This window comes from Ambystoma mexicanum, chromosome 7q, assembly GCF_040938575.1.
Source record: "Ambystoma mexicanum isolate Mex_15411 chromosome 7q, UKY_AmexF1_1, whole genome shotgun sequence".
In the NCBI taxonomy this organism is placed as follows: domain Eukaryota; kingdom Metazoa; phylum Chordata; class Amphibia; order Caudata; family Ambystomatidae; genus Ambystoma; species Ambystoma mexicanum.
The window spans coordinates 516559498-516576882 of record NC_090941.1 but is presented as its reverse complement, the minus strand read 5'-3'; the positions used below and the strand labels follow the sequence as shown (position 1 = coordinate 516576882).

General features: G+C 43.5%; 1 protein-coding gene across 2 annotated transcripts in view; it reads left to right on the top strand.

The window, feature by feature from the left end:
• The window catches only part of LRCH1 (leucine rich repeats and calponin homology domain containing 1), a 1427405-nt gene that overhangs the window by 980941 nt on the left and 429079 nt on the right, over positions 1-17385 (top strand). For both annotated transcript variants that reach the window (XM_069640111.1, XM_069640112.1), the window contains exons 10-12: positions 9545-9612; positions 11261-11344; positions 12344-12433. In XM_069640111.1, the coding sequence (XP_069496212.1) occupies positions 9545-9612; positions 11261-11344; positions 12344-12433 (242 nt within the window). The remainder of the gene's footprint in view (positions 1-9544; positions 9613-11260; positions 11345-12343; positions 12434-17385) is intronic.

The window sequence follows — 17385 nt, the reverse complement described above, 5'->3', positions numbered from 1 at the left end:
ACCTATTCTGTCTGTGTTGTGCTCCTTTTGAATACGCCGAAGCTGTCACAAAAAAACGAAAGAGGAAGATCCACTCCATGCTAATGTCTAGTTGTACTTCTACTGACATTACTCTAGCAGATACATGCTGGTGTTCACTGCATCGGTGACTTATAATGTCACGTTTCTTATATTGATGCAGATGAATCCGTGTGTCTGTGAAAACAAACACGTGCTATTAATTTCAGTTGCATTTGGTAGATACCCTGGCATTTTTTGTTCAAATCCACGAAGTGCATTCTAGTGAGAATAGATTGGGTATGTTTAGCAGTTATCTGTATTTCATATACTTATACCCAACCCTATCACGTAAAGATCACGTGTAGGGATTTCTTTAGGGAGAATTATTTTTCTAAATTTCCAGAGTTACCTTCGTGTTCACCCTGTAAAGAAATCATGTATCTCTTAGTATACTGTGTGTCTTTATTATTTTTCTTTTACTTTTATTAGTACTAGGCTGCAGCTTCTAGGACAATCCACGCTGCACTGGCATGCCTGTATGGGTGTTCCTCGTGGGAGCATTGTGTGAAGGGAAGCCTCGATTCTTTCTATGTTGTGGCTGTATTAGCGCTCAGCTGCGTTAAATAGGCGTCGGATATATCGTGTCTCCTTTCTTCACTATTGGCCCATTTTAGAAGCAAGGACTGCACGTTTCACAACCAAAGTAGAACAATTTGCTCTAAAACCTTCTTGTTTTTTGATGCATGTGTGAAGTTAAAGACCAGCTAGACCAATTTTGTGGCAGCAAACTACTCTCTACCCTATTTTGTTTTCTTTTCTTCATGGGGCATAGACAAAGGCAGCACACGGGCAGCTTCTTGAGTTGAGGACTTTCTTTGGACAGACCATGAATTTAGGGATTAGCCAAATAAAGAATGTACTTGTGATTTGTCCCTGGTGATGGCCTGCCCTTCCCATGGGGTTGGGCTGGATCCACGCTCCCAGTTTATGTTCATGTCTGGACCCCAATGACTACTTTATTTATATTAGAGAGTAATTGCCTGTCTCACGCTCACTCCCTGATATAACTTATGTTGCAGTGTGGTGTTTTATTTGTAATGCGTGTTTGTGTTTTTATTGCAAACTTTAAGGATTTCGTATGTAGCATGGCACACTGTGCTGCATGTGGGTTAGGGGTGCATGTCAATGCAGCCCACCCATGGATGAAAATATAGCAAATCACATACTGCCAAGCAGTCCCAGGGCTACCAGATGATGCCCACAGACTTCTTTACTTCCGTGCAAAGGGCATGGAGAGTGGTTCCTTATCCCCACCTGTTTCTGATGACAACCATGCATGTGCCAAGGTGAAGGGAGACATTCGTGCTTGTTGACTTACACCCCGAAATGGACTTGGGTGGACTGGAGACGGCAGTGGACCCAGGATGTACTGTTTTGTGCAAAGTGGGTGGAAGTTAAAGCTTGGATAGATGCGTGGTTGTGTAGTAGTAGTGAGCTGGTCAGGGGACATGCACACAGGATGTTGAAACTAAATCAGCATTTCATGTAATTAATGCCCCTAATTAATACACCTCGGATTTGATGAACATTTAAAACTGATCACATATTTGGTGTCTGAAAAACGCACATTTCTACTTTGCTGACGCCTAACTCATGTTAACCTAGAAACACACTTCCCGAAGCATTGTCTCACTAGCAGCTATGTTGATTCATCTAAAGCAGGGTTGTCCAACATGCGGCCTTCCAAGCCATTTAATGTGGCCCTCGAAGCCCAAGAGCAAAGCATTAGGGTTACTTTTGTACATTTGGATTTATTTTATATGCAGCAAGCGTTGTGCCTGCAGTTTCAGGGTAGGAATCATAGTCCACACACTTTACGATTTCCGTGGGTTGAGAAACAGCCAATGGAAATACTGTTACCATGCAAGGCACGTCGTAGTAGTGGAAATAAATAAATGCCTTGCATGGTTAACAGTATTTCCATTGGCTGTTTCTCAGCCAATGGAAATCCTAATCACGTAATGTGTGTGGGTGGAGTGACGGGCACACAGCGCCACCTTCACACTTCTGCGTTGCCGTGCCCAGGGCAGAGCCTGCGTGCGCCAGCAGCCCAGCCCAGCCTAACAGTGCCACGTCTGGTGCACACCGAGGCCTTATTCTCCTTGCGTCCAGCAGTGGTAAGTACTGCCTGCTATATTTTATGACATATGTTTGCGGCACGCAGTGCTTTTGAGCCTCTGAGATACTGCTCGCCAGATTCTTGTGTGTCAGTGCATCTGGTCAGCAGTATCTCGGAGGCTCAATAGCAGCGTTTGCCGCCTGAATGTTTGAACATTCCATATGGGAAGGGGGGTACAATTTGCATCACATTTTGACAAAAACCTCCCCCTTGGGTATTGTTGAAACTGCGTCGCAAAAGGAATGAATTCCCACATGATTTTACTGCATGTGGGAATTCATTCCTTGCTAAAATGGCTAAGCAACACAATCACGCCATCCACACCCGGAAAAGAAGCACAGCTGGTAAAATGCCCGGGGCTCTATCCAGTTTTTGTTTCTGCAACTGACAAGTGCTAATCTGGATGAGGCAAAACAGCCCCTGCAAGGTGTCTGTGCCCTTGTCAGAGGAAGGCCAGCTGCGGGAGTGAAGTTTCAGAGCGCATACCACCGTAGCCCACCAGATCCAAGACACTGTGGACTTTACAGCGGACACCATTATTAGGTCAATTCCCTCCCCGGTTCCTACAACATGGCCCTCAGCTCAGCTGGAGTGATCTGCACCGGCCGCCCCTGGGCACTGGGAGAGGAAGTCACCCGGCCATGTCCAACGGCAGGCCCACCATGGCAAGCTCGGTGCATGGCATGAATGACATGAGCAGCTTGACAGGCCAGACCTCCTCCTAGATGGGGAGCAACCGGTGCTACACCAAGGACAGGTACACAGGTGAGTGAGTTGGGGGGGGTCTGTGCCCCTGCGGCAAGCTGCCCTAACCGCACGATCACTGGCACTGCATCCCGCTGGCCCACAGCTGCACTGCAAGTAGCAGGCCATCAGACTCACCCCTGCTCTGTGTTTACAATCTCCAGCGCTACTCCCGCAACAGGCCCCTGAAAGGCAAGCGACTGCTGCTGTGCAAAGATGATTTTAACTTTTGTAATGGCTTTTATACGTTTACAGACGAATGGGTTTGTTTATTTATGCAACGTTAGATACCTGTTTCTGACAAACGTTGCTTAAATAATCATATATACAGGTATACAACACACATTGCATGAATAAATAAATACCCCTATTAACATCACACACATGCAGCCACCCAACTGCTTTCAGAGGGGAGCTGCAGGAGCAGTGCTGGGTGTGGTTCAAGTAAAAGAAAACGTTGCTTATGGAGAGCAGAAATCACCCTGTTTGAATAGTAGCCAAGAGGGATTTTTTTTTAATAAAATGGGATGCAAATTGTGCATTTTAAACAAGATTTACTCAGCAACACTGGTCACAACTATTATCCGCATAGTGAAGTAGCTCATCACCAGTGCCGTGGAAGTGGTTTAAAGTGGAGTTGATATATAGTTTGGAAAAGAAGCAGCTTTTGTTTACTTCTGTTTCTCTTTTGATTGCGTGGTTTAACCTGTTCAGGAAAGGCTATCAACAAGTTACTAATCATGCAATAAAAAAAGTTCTTGATACTTTAAGATTGTGCTCACATTGTGTTTCTTCAATTAGGTTCACCTTTGGGTGATCGCTTTTTCACCTTTTCTCTGTTGAATTGGATTATGCTTCTTTCATTAACACAGAAGTAATGAATGTGTATTACAGAGATAGACTGCCATATGTATTGGGCACATTGCACATGCACCGGCAGCACCAATCATGCTTTGTACAGGCCAGCGCTGGCCTAAATTGGGAACAGCCAGCATAGACATGTTGCTACAGAGGTATATTTTCGGCACAACGAGCGTGACAATATGTTACATCAGTGACAGTGCTGTCTTACACTGTGGACACATTGATCATTAAAATGTGTTGTGTTGTAAAATGTTCTTGTCTGCTGTTGGTGACATGGAATTTTCATGATCCCCTTTAGAACTGATTGTAAACTTATGGCTTTTTGGTCAGTTTTTCTGCTGTAAAATGCACCATTTCAACCCCTTATTTGAAATAACTGTTTGGGGGAGGTGGGATAGGATCCCTCCCTGGATCCTTATAGCCCCCTCACTAGCTGGATCACCCCCACTATTTCAGGAAAATATTAACACATACACCCTGAAAGAAATCACAAGCAACTGATCTTTGATGGAGGTGCTCCTTTAGATACTCACTGCCCCTGACACCAAAAGCTTACTTTGGGACTGCATGGCACATCACTGCCTCTGAAGCTATTATGTCAAAGGTCACACAATATTGCTTTCTAGTATACTTCTTTGGGTGAGGTTGTTGACCTTTGGCTCGCCGGCCCACTGGGTGACAAAAAGTTAATGCTTCGGCCCCACATTCAAAAAGGTAGGGAAAGCCTGATCTAAAGGAACTCCGATTACAAAAAAAACAGAGATTTTACACATTTGAAATAAACGGTCATCTAAAGGTGTTCCTTTCATTATTTTTTGTAAAATGTTGATTTCAAATATTGCTATTGAAAAAGAAGACTTTATGTACAGGGACTTTAAATTAAAACCACCTTTAATTCAACCAGTAACTCTCAAAACCATAGAAGTTTTGTACATTGGTAACATGTGAAATATTTTTACGGCAGAGTTCCATATGGCTCCCTCTTTTGAATGTTCTCTAAGATATTTGTGTCCAAATCCAGTTAAGAACGCCACCTCTCCTGCTACCAGTTCACTGATGCCCTCTAGCTTTAAGCCAATGGTGGTTCTCTGACTCAACTACCACCATTTCTAAACCTTGAGGCATCTGGGGGGCAGGATGGGAAGGAGTGGATTTAAATCTAATGGCTGTAAAACCAAAGTTAACACATTTGGCGCCTTGTTTGTGCTCCATTTTACCTCTTAATTTGCTGCCCCCTTATTCTCCAGTCACTTTATCACTACACAAAAACCGACACATTGCTAGATGTACAGGTGAATTGCAAACTCGGCATGTGCTCTCGTGGTCATTCCTGCTGTGCCTCCAACTGGAGGATTTAGCTTTAATAGATTGTCCTGAATGGCTCACTGGACTGATGAGTCTTCAACTCTGCAACCATGCTGATCATTGGACTAAAACAAAGGAGACCTACTAAGAACACTCGACAAGAATTCAATTCAACTTCATCTTACATTAATGTTATTAACTTGCTCTACTCCATCAATGCAAAGAATATCTCTTAATGAACCCTTAAGAGCCCCTCCCGCACAATTAGTCTGTAGGATTAAAACTTGTTACAGCAGTGATCAAGGACTATAAACATACTGTAATAAATCAGGAGTAAGACTCGGACACAGAGGTATTATGATGATTGCTATATACTTTTATTAAAGAAAAAGAAGCCTTGGCGAAAGACCCTATCACTATGAGGTGTTTCCCTGCCTCAAAGAAACTAATGGATGTCAGTGACAGAATGTCCAAAAATAAAGAGTTCTACCTCCTCTGTCCAAAATTCTATCCTGACCCATACAAGCTAAACTTAAAGAAATGTGCAAAGGGGCAAAGTCTTTCACTTGTCCACCTTTAGGCTTTCTAGTGTTCCAACACAGTTCAAACGTTGTACAAATAAATACATTTTTCAAGTTCCAGAAGGTTTCACAGTTCTGAAAGGGGTGGGGGGTTGCCTTCCCCTGAGTTTCTCAACTTCTTCTCAGCTTTGTCACAATTCTCTTTCCCATTTTTATGCAATTATTCAATTAAGGGCGTGTGGCTCAATTCCCCTAGACTTCACACATTCAAGGGTTCTTTCTTTCCCTTTACTTCCACAGTTCAGTCACTTTTCCAGCCCAGGGGTATGAGTCCCTTCCCCTAGGTTTCACACACTTGTAAGAGGCTGCCGTCCCCTTCTCTTGTTCTTAATTGGGTGCAGGTCCCAGACTCGCAATCACATTGCCTGGTACACTCTCCTGCCAGGACGTTCACAATGTATTCCCCTTTCTTAAGGGGCACAGACCTTCCCTTGAGTCATTGCATTGCCTGGTATACTCTCCTGCCAGGACTTTCAAATGTAGTTCACTTTCTCAAGCGGTATAGGTCTTCCCTTAAATTCTGCCTTTCTTTCCTCTCCTGGTTTTCCCCAGGTTCGTACTGTGGGTCCCAGACCCAGGTCCCACTATTTCTGGCCTTCGGGACTTTGCCCGACAGTGTTACAGTGTCCCAACCCTCTTCCCACGGGCTCACCGCTTCTCTCCCTGGATTTCCAGCCTCTACAACTTGGTTTGTGTGTTTCTCTGGCTCCCGCTTCTTTGCACTGACTCAGCAGGCTTCTCCGGCAGGTACACAGTCCTTCATTGGCGTCCCAGCTCTCACCGCTGTTGAGAAGCACTGCTTGTGCTTTCCCGCTTCGACACAGCCGCTGCAGAGTCTTCCCGGGTATGTCAAAATGTGGACTGTCTTCTGCACCTTCGTCAGCCGCTGCACTCCCAGGCCCCGCTGAGAGCCAGATCTGCTCCTTCACTTCCTGCTTGGGTTTTAAATGTCTCTGAACCGATTGGGTGATTGAAAAGGCTATACCGAGCATTTTATTACTGCCGAGCACTCTTCATTACTTGGCTCCTCTTCCATGTCTCAGTACTTTCAAGAAAAAAACCTAAAGTTATCTAATTGGTTAGGCTGAGCCCTCTTAACAGAACTATAACTAATATACTTGGAGGAGAGGACATTTACTTGAGTATATTTTAGTCAATTCACATCTCATTAGTTTAGGTTTTCCAGGTGTGAATGGATGCCTTTTCCTACTGTTCACTATATAGTGTTCGGTGAGGAACCAGGAATGAGACGCAGACACAGAGGACTCATGGTGATTGGCATAAAAATGTATTAAATAATAATAAAGGGGTTGAAAATGCTTCACCATCCCTAATCTAGGAGGTATTTCCCTACCTCAACCAAAACTAAGGGCCTGTCAGATGTCAAGATGTCCAAAACAAAATGTCCTGTGTCCTATCCTAGCCGTCACATTCTAAAAACAAACTCCAAGGTGCTAAGGGTATTGACTTTGGCTTTGAAGGTGCACACATGTTCAAGTTCAACAAAAGGTATAACCCCAACAAAGGTTCCAAATAGATAATGCTCACAGTTGCGGGAATACTCCCTTCCCCAGGTTTTTTTCCCAGCAAAACAAAAGTTCAAAAGAATAATCCAAGTTCTTTATAGCCCAAGACGAAAACTACCTTCTCTTGGCGTTGGCAGTCCACTCCAGGGGAAATGACGCCATTCACCAGGCTTTTTATCACATTCAATACAGTTCAGATCTTATGGGCACGGGTCTTCCTTGGAAATTCTGTTTCCAGGCCAACACAACCTGGGTGCAGGTCCCAGATGCACAAAGGCACTTGGTGTACGCTCCTGCCAGTTTCTTTTATATAGTTTCTTTAGACAGTTTAGGTGCAGGTCGCAGAATCGCAAAGCTCCTGGTCTTTATGGGTGCGAATCCCAGATCCACAGTTTGCCTGCTATACTCTCCTGCCAGGACTTTAGGTAGCAATCTCAGGGATCGAAATTAAGATTGGACAAGTAAGAGCTAAAAGCAGCTACTTGGTATCCAGCATTAACCAGTGACTAGCAGCTACCACCTGGAAAGGAGTAGCTAGTACATAGCATTCTACAAATCTAACTTCACATAAGCCGCAAACATATAATGTTGGCCATAAGTTTTACCATGTATGGTTTAAATGTTGTATAGATGTGCCCTAATGTTAATGTTTCGATTATCCCAAATGCACAGAGTAATATTCACACAGGGCACTTGTTTGGTATCGGTTGTCCTGGGGAGCTAAATGTAGTTCCTGGTAGCTGTTGAAACAGACTCTTCTAGGCCATAAGCAAGGGCTAAATAGCTCCTAGCTCCCCTCAATTTCGAAACCCTGCATTCCCTCTTTCTCATTCAGTGCAAGGGGTATGGGTGTTCCCTAAGCTACCAAGTGGCAACGTACTGTGACTATGAAGATGTCAGTGATTAGAATGAATAATACTCTCTCCCCCACTTTCGGCAATCAATTCATTCTTTCAGGGTCTCCTTACCTCAGTTTCGGCATCCCATTCTTCCCCCTGGGTTCACTGGTAACATATTTGTCCTTTCATTCCATTTGTACGTATTCAAGTACTCGCCTTGGTATTTGCTGGCCTTGAGTGGCTTTCCCCAGTCAGCGACACAGAACCTTCTTGCATCTCGTGTCGAAACAAAGCCCCTCCTGGCTCCCAGTTCCCACTGTGACTTCCTTTTTTTTCATCTGGCGATTCTCCGGTTAACCGGCACCACTTCACTACGCAGCCGGTCTGGAGCGCACCTCTCCTCTCACCGGCAATGCTCTGCGGCTACAGCTCCCGGTCCCCTCTGCTTCGCGGTCTGTCCAATCAGCCAGGAGTGCTTGGGCTGACTCCATCTCTCACCACCTCCACTTGCCTGCCTTCGGGGTTCCCTTCCGGATAGGGACACCTCTGTTTTCCGTCGGTTTCCAAGTCGACTCTTGGAAAAGAAAGAACTCTGTTTTCCTGCAGCGGTTGATTTTAAACTCCTGCCTCCAGGCTGGGAGATTTCTTGGACCAATCATATTCTTCACAACACTAGATTGCACGTTATGGTTCACACTCTCTCTCTCTCTCTCATGGCAGGCCTATTCCTTGTTTCAGTTCATGCTGTTTTACTAAATGTAAAAGATTCACTCGTTCTTTCAGCAGCCTTTTCAGGATATTGTAGGGAGTTATGCCAATATGCCATATAGGCATGGGGAATCCCTAAATGGAAAGGGGGCATACCATGTCTCATCTGATGACACCTGTCCATCTGCCCGAGTGTCGCCTCCCCTCATGTGATACTCCCTCACATAGCCACCCCCGGGGTCTGGCTCAGGTAGTGGCTGCCGTCGCCTGGCCACATGAGAAGAGGCTACCTCCGGGAAAGGAGTGATGGCATCATCATATTCATCGCAGTTCACTAATTCCAGAATGAAACATATTAGTTCTAAAATGGGAGGAAGAATTATGGTTGGAGCATGTGGGGGGAGGGAGGGTAGTCCGTGTTAACGGGAAAAGGTCAACACCTTGTCTCATCTAGCAATGCCCTTGCAGCCCCATGGGCGCCTCCTCGCCTCCCCCATATGGTCCTCCCTTAGATAGCCACCCACAAGGTCGGGATCAGGCAGCTTCCGCCTTTCCCAGGCCACATAAGGAGAGAGACTCTCTGGGCAAGAAGTGATGACATCGCCAGATTCATCACAATACCCATTTCCATTTTTCAGGGGAAAATGGTCTTGCTGTAGTACAGGACGGCCATTGGCTCTGAACTGAGATAGAAAAGAGATTTCATGCAATCGATAATATTGTTACTGGTCACCTTTGATATAATCCAAATGTTAATTTGAATGTTAATTAACTTCATTGCTTTCTTTCTTTGCATAGGGTAGTCCCGAAGATCTTGATGAACCCTTACAAATTGAAGAGGATGGACATTGGCCGGAGGAAGAAATGTAAGCAAATTGACATTTGAGCATTAACAATCGTGCCACTATCCTCAGTTTCTCCTAGACTATGGCTTCTGCAAGTTCTCAATTGAACATTACAATGTCCCCACAAACAAATTTAAATCATATGCATTGTATGCAAAATACTAAGTTTCTTATACTGACTAAGCGTATCTCCCACTCACAAATTCAAGACCTGCATAACAGATAAGCCTCTGTAGATAGTTAATAATTTGCAAGCTCAAGAAAGCGAACACCGTTTCACCAAATGTCTGGTTTATTTGTGCTGTATCTATAAAGCACAACCATTAGCCATAAGACATCATGGCACTACTGAGTAAGTAGATATCTGCTAATAGAATAATTAGCTGTGTTGGAGAGAAACCATCTTTCTAATTTCTTTGCAAATGTCAAATGATTAATTGAAATGTGGTTTTTCTCACCAACCTGCGATTGCCAAAAGCATGAATTCCCCCCTTAATATATTAAGATCCAGCCTCCTTGTACAAGATTGAGATTGTAACCCCTCTAATGGCATCACTACTTGCTGCTGAGATGAAAGCAAATAACCCCAGTACACCTCCATTGCATCAAAGGGTGCTATTTTCCCTACTAGGTTTGCTGAATCCAGACTAGTTCTCCTTTAGTTTGTGCTGCAGTTACAGTGGTTATTTAGTTGAGCTTTATTTATGCAACATGTGGACATGTGGTTCTGGAACATGGTCTTGGTCTTTAAACTCCCATGGGTGTGTAAAGCTCTGCTTGTATTGCAAATGAATGCTATTAAATGTAGCCTTGAATTGCAAATATTTCAGTCTGGCGCTAACTGGAATTATTTGTGGAATATGAAGGTGACCGAGGTTTGTTCGCAGGGAGTATGCTTTTATGATGCCACATTGCAAAAGCCTCTTATGTGGGCTCACAGTGGAGGACTATTTCATTTCAGGTGGTGATGTGCTGTTGTGCTTCCATATTGTTTTGCAGAAGCGTCTGGTAATTTTGATATGATCCTTTCTGTGACAAGTCTGAAGTTGTTTTACATTTTTTTAAATGAATGAACATAAGTTATGATTATGGCATTCAAGGCATATTTACCATAGGTGTCTTTGAAAGCAAGTAGAGACTCATATAAGCACTCCTAAGCATGATACATAGAAATGTATCGAAATATACCCATCGGGCATGGTTTAGGAGCACCAAGCTAATCAATAATTGTTATACTCTTGTTGTGCCGAATACCAATAAGGGATTTTAACTTCAAATGGTTGTAATCTGCTGTCCTTGTTGGGGCATTATTTTATTCCCTTTAGGGGGACATGACACATTATATTTTTCTGGCAGTTGTGCTATTGATGATTTCCTTTTATTATTGCTATATTTTTAATTGTGATCTGCCATTCCAGAATGATATCAAATGTGCTATGTAATGTGTATTGTGCGTTATGGGTTTACACCGAACAAAGGGAATGACTGACATAGAAATGGAACTTATAACAAAATCCCTAATCTTGTGTTTGGACATGTATGATAGCCTGCTCTTGTACTCTACAGCTCATAGCATGTAGCATACGAACTCCAGCTATGGTAATTAGCAGAATGCTTGCTGTGATGGTAATAATTTTGCATCCAATGCATTCTTTCACTATGCCAACAGACACCACATGCCAGACCAGGACATCTGTACACCAATGATCGATGAACTAAGGAAAGCCGTCCATTTGTTACAGGATCCCAACAGGTACGTGTACGGCCCTCCCTTTACCTTTACATTCTAGAAGTCGCTATTATGAATGATGTTTTCACTCTACGGGATGAAATGTACAGAGAACCCCCATGCTTTGCTTCCTTTCTGTCCTAGTACGCTGACCTGGTCCAGGGTGAGTGATGGAGCATGCCCTCTTAAGACACTACAACTATGCTCCATGAACATAGAATGTCCCCCATGGAACTGGTCTAAAAAAATGGCAGTCTCCATTTGTACCTAACAATAATATCTACTTGTCACTTTGAAGCTCTATTATAGGTGCATTAACAGATACAGGTTATTCAGGGTGCATTGATTAAGAATTTCTGTTCAAGATCATTCATTAGCTGGTACTTACTGCCCATAGTTTGGCCATTTTCCACACATGAATTCTTCGTATATCTATATCACACTCCGAGGTAGGAGTATTTTTACTGAAATCCTCAGACAACTTCATAAGGGCCCTCATTTGAGGTATAAGGTGCACAGTGTTGCCTTTCCATTACCCCATTGTTTTGGTTTATGGGATTCCGTCTCCTTTAATATACATACGTTACAAAAACTGTACCTTTGAAGCTACCAGAATGGACCCTTCCGTATCCACTTTCCTTCTGGTCCAATTGAGGATTTATGCTTATTTTGTAGTGATAAAGCAAATAAGGTTACACCTCCTGTATCAGAACAGAATGGCTTGTGAAGCAAATATTTGATAGCAACATAGATGGATATTATTTTGCTATACTGTCTTCTGAAAAAAATCATCAATGCGCTTGCATTGGTCTGTGTATGAAGAGATGACCCTGTGCTCCTAGATATAGCAATGGCAAAACCTCTAACTACCACATTTCTGTATTATTTTTTGCTTACAGTAGTAGAACCCTCCGCCCCTTGTGTTGATTTTTAAATGGCCAGACACTGTGTGGTGGGAATGGCATATGAATAAGTTGGTTATGAAGCAATTTAATCATTTAATCTGAAATCTGCTCTCTACAGGTTAAGCATGGAGATGGAGGACCTCGACGGTGTGAATCTTTATCCTCTGCGGTCGCCAACCATGCCAGAATTGCACGAGTCTACAGTAAAGTGTGTTTATCTACCTTCTCATTTTCTTAAAAGAAACCTGTTGAAAAAAACGTTTAAGAGCCATTCTTCCTTCCTTCCAAAAACAACCAGTCCATTGGTCTTCAAGAAACATTAGAAGAATGTCCGAGGAAAATACTGATAAGGGTTGAAATAGGTTACACAATTATTTGAAGATTAACTTACTCACATCAGTCTGTAGTAAAATCTACCTTTTTTTACAATCCTTTGCCATTCATGTCTACAGTATTATTCATAGAAGTGGTCCCATCATGGGGTAGGGTTTGATCCACTTGGTGTAGAATTATTATTTCCAATAGAGCTTAGTATATGCTACACTGCATAAGCAATGATTCAACTATAAGCCAGTGAAATCTCAGTGACGTCTAATATGATGACACGTATTAATGAGGGGATACTTTTAGGGGCTGACATTGCTTAAGAAGAAAGGCAACCCGAATATATATATATATATATCTTGGTTGCCCTCTTTGCCCGTCACCTACCTCCAACCCCTCAACGCTACTGGGTCTTGCAATACAAGCAGCATTTGAGAGCTGTGAGTGGAGTAGGAATGAACGCATGGGCCAGATGTGTGCAAAAAATTAAATCAACACATTGTATATGTTTCTTAAAGGCCACATGGAATGAAAGGGAAATGCTGTTTGTTTAGATACCAGACTGGGAAGTCTCTAGGGGAACACTGGTTAAAATGTTATTTTTTCTAGTTGGGTTTCCTAGCATGTCTGATCCAGGAGTTTTCAGACCATGCCAAGACAGATTCCTTAAAGTACCCCTTTGGCTTCCCTAGGTTAACTGTGGGTCAAGCTCAACAGCTTAATCTCGACCTGAGCTACTTGGAAATGCAGATATTATCCATTTAAATTACATGGCAACAACAAAGTGAAATATATTCATGGCAAAGCCAGAGTATTATAAAAGCAACTAGCTGCTGAGAGTTGCATTAGGTGTGCCTCTGCTAGAGCAACCCCAGCATACTAAGAGAGAAAAAGAGATTGTGATTGTGAAGGGGTTTGGGGAGGGAGCTGCTGTGCTTTTATGGTTCACAGTAGTGAGAGTAGCACCAACAGAGGCATCACCATACGGCCCGGTATTAGGAGCCAGTGTCCTTGTGTGTGTCCTGCAGGAATTCCACCATCACCCTGAGGGCTCATTGTCCTTAGGGTAGATGTGATAGGTATGCAGGGGGTGCTGTGGTTCTAGCAGGCCTTGTAAGAGACAAGAACATCGGGCTGCAGGATCTACAACTGCATTTGCTTTCCTCTATTTATTGTTACTCAGAAAGGAACAACATTTCGATAGACAAAACAGTGTGTGTTCTCAGAAAAAGAGGCAATTTAAAAAAAGAACATTATTTAATTGTGCAAAGATCCCTTCTAGTATATCTTGTAGTCCTAATAAAAAAGTTACACCTGTCTCACAGAGCAAAGCACATTATCAATGCTCAGAATAACCTGATACATTTCTTTCTCATAGGTTATCAATCCAGGATGGATTATCTGATACACTGCTAAAATATACCTATTAGAAAGAGGAATGAGGCAAAAATCACCAAAGAGGCTTCCTGGCTGTTTGGCATGAAGTCAAAGACTCTTTGGCAAACATAAGAATGACCATACATTTTTGCCGTTGATAAATATGTCTGTGATCAAAAAGGCTGTATACTTGCATCACTGTGTACATAATGCACAATGGGCTTGGTACTCATTTCATTTTGTACAACAGTCACCCGAACATTAAAGTGTTGGTGAACATAAGCCAGTTATACTCATTGGGACAGCCTCTGGATTTAGATGCAAGGATAAAAAGGCTCCAATCTCTGTGACTCTTAAAACAGTCCTGCTTCTCGAATATTGGAAGAGGTGGGGATCACAGGATGCCGGGTGCACATCCGTCTTTATAGAATTATATGTAGAAAAAGGTTACTTTTTAGCACTACTAACCACAATACGTTTCAAAAATGCAAGTAAAGGATCAAGGGAGAAAAATATATTTACCCGATTCCGATGCCTTCAAAGCCTGGCTGTATAACCACGACCTTGTCTACATAGTGACCAACTCAGAGTGACCTAAAGATGGCAACAATAATGAGCAATACTTTTTCTATGTGTGGATCAGAGACCTGTCATGCCCAATGCGGCAAGGTCATACGCATTGCCCAAAAAGCAAGACTGGAGAACTTTGTGGGACACGGAAATCCACCAGCTTCATGATGCAAGATATGGAGATGGTTAATGGGGGACCACTGGTTCTCCCAGTAATCCCTCAGTGATTCTGAGAGTCAGCACATGTCCAAGTCTTGGGAGAACCATTGTAGTTACTACAGTCATTTTTCTGCTAAGAACTGGTAGAGAGACTGCAGAGCTATGTTCTCGGGGACCATTTCTATCCTAAAGAGGAAACTCCATGTAGGAGATAAGTGAGTAATTGCCTGAACAGTTCTTGCCATGTTCACGGTTCCATGGTAAGCTTGGGGCAAAGAAATCAGCACACATCAGGTGTGCAAGCCCTGGCATGGAACTCAAACCGAAATCTAAGGCAAGTCCTTTAGCAGTGACGAAAATTACAAGGATTGGAAGCATTTGGGGCATGAACACTGATAGATGCAGATTCCAGTTGCTCCTAAACATTTGCTTCGGTGGTCTGGAGGATCGGAAGGATACAGAGGATGTGAAGACAATCCTAAGCATGATATTTATTCTAAAATTAACTAAGGCGTACCTCTCCCTATATCTATTAGGTGTTCCCTACCTATTTTACTAACTAAGGTGATTGTCAGTCAGGATGAATATCCAAAACAAGTCAGTTAACTATCCAAATATAAGCGATCGGACCCTACCACTAATGTAACTAAGGACAGGCGAATGACTCCCTTCTCCTGATTGTTGTGCTTTGTCACAGGGTGTTCTATAGTTTTTGTTCCACTCAATATACCATACACAAATAGTTTCTTATGTTCTGGATTAAGTTCTGTAACTCTTGTAGAGGATTAATAGTTTTCCTCTCCCCTTTTATGACTTTTGTATATGTTCTGTCTCCATTCACTAGTTCCTTTCACTTCTCCCCAGAGGGGGATCCCCTTTCATATGAGGCTAGTGAGGTGAGCCCCCTACCCATTAATCCCCCTAGGGGTGGTAATCTGCTGGTGGACCTCATAGGCAGGGTCTCCCCACGTGGGAATAAGGACGTCCACCTGGGGGAAAGCCTCCCTAACACTCTACCCCAAAACATATTACCCTGGTTGTCTCCTTCCTTCCCATCAATTGACAGTAATACCATAAATTATACTGAAGTCACTGATGTCCTAAATGTTAAGAATACTGGGACGAAGAAGAGCATGGGAACCCTGCAGGGAAACAAGGAGTGCTCCAACAGCCTCTGTCAATAAAACTGATGTTCTGCTCAGACAGACCCAGCTATTTAAACTAAACGCTACAGAAGGACAAGGGGGATCCAGAAGGAGAACCACTGTGACACTGTAGTGATGCAGTTTTGTAGAGGAGAGAAAACGAACAGCGGGACGCCAGCGCAGGGTCTTGCTAGTCTGCACAGGGTTGACGTATTTGAGTCTTGGAGGCAGTGCATTGTAGCATGACCGGTAACAGTTGGAGCGTGTGGTCCATAAACGATGCCTTGACTGCCAGTAAAAGTTTGCTGTGGAGCCGCGCAGATGAACCAGGTACAGACGGGAACCAAAAAGAAGTATCCTGGTGACTCCAAGAAGAACCGGAGAAGCAGTGCTGTAACGCAGGCAACCGGTGGGGGCTGGGGAAAGCCAGAGGTACAAGTAATGAAACAGTGTAATAATAAGAAATGTCCCATATCTCCTCAAAATCCTAGATCAAGTTGCATACCTACAGCTTCAGGAATTTGTAGAGAGTAATAAGATCCTAGGTACCCCACAGTCAGGATTTAGAGCTAGGCATGGGACGGAAACAGCCCTACAGGATGGTATTGTGGAAGGGGGCCACCCTGCCCTCTTTGTTATTGGACCTCTCAGCGCCCTTAGATCGTGTCAAACATAATCCCCTGGTGGACAGACTGAAAGGCCTTGCATACTGCTCATAGAAGGGGCGCACAATGGATCGAATCCTTCCTGGGTCCAAGAACATCTAAAGTGGTGATCAAGAATGCTAAAGCACCACCCATAAGTACCACCCATGATCACCACCTGTGGAGTGCTGCAAGGATCTTGCTTGTCCCCTACCATGTTTAACATATATATCAGGCCCTTCCTCAACATCTGGGATAACCTGGGTGTACAATATACAAATTATGCTGACGACAAACAGGTTCTCCTTGAGCTGTCAGGCAATCACGCACAAGACTCCAAGACCCTGAAGGAGGTGTACAAAGCAATCCAATCTTGCATGGGTTTAAATTCCATTGCCATCCGCAAAGACTGAGCTGCTCATCATTGCTTCAGGCCGTCAGCTGACGAAATTAGATTTTCTTTGAGTGCTTCCCCATCATGGGCAGTAAGATCTCTGTGGCCAGATGTGTAAAGACATTTAGGGTGTTTCTGGACGGTGAGTTGCCCATGAAGCCTCATGTCTCTCATATCCTATCCTGCTGTGGATATGTCAACACGTTATTGCACCAATTAAGGCCTTACTTGTCCATTGGTAACAGATCACTATTGGCCACTGGCTTGGTTAATACCAGGCTTGACTATTGCAATACCCTTCTAATTAGAACATCACAAGCTAACTTACACGCCCTCCAACCCACACAAAATGCCCATGGCTTACAAAAACGAGACCATGTGAGTCCAGCCAGACAGGCCTTACATTGGCTACCTGTCAAGCACAGTATCGCGCATGAAGTGCTGTCATTAACATATAAATGCTGGACGGCTATTGCTCCTCAATACTTGACTGATCGCCTGGTTGTCCATCAGCCTAGACATCATCTACGCTCTAATGACAACCATA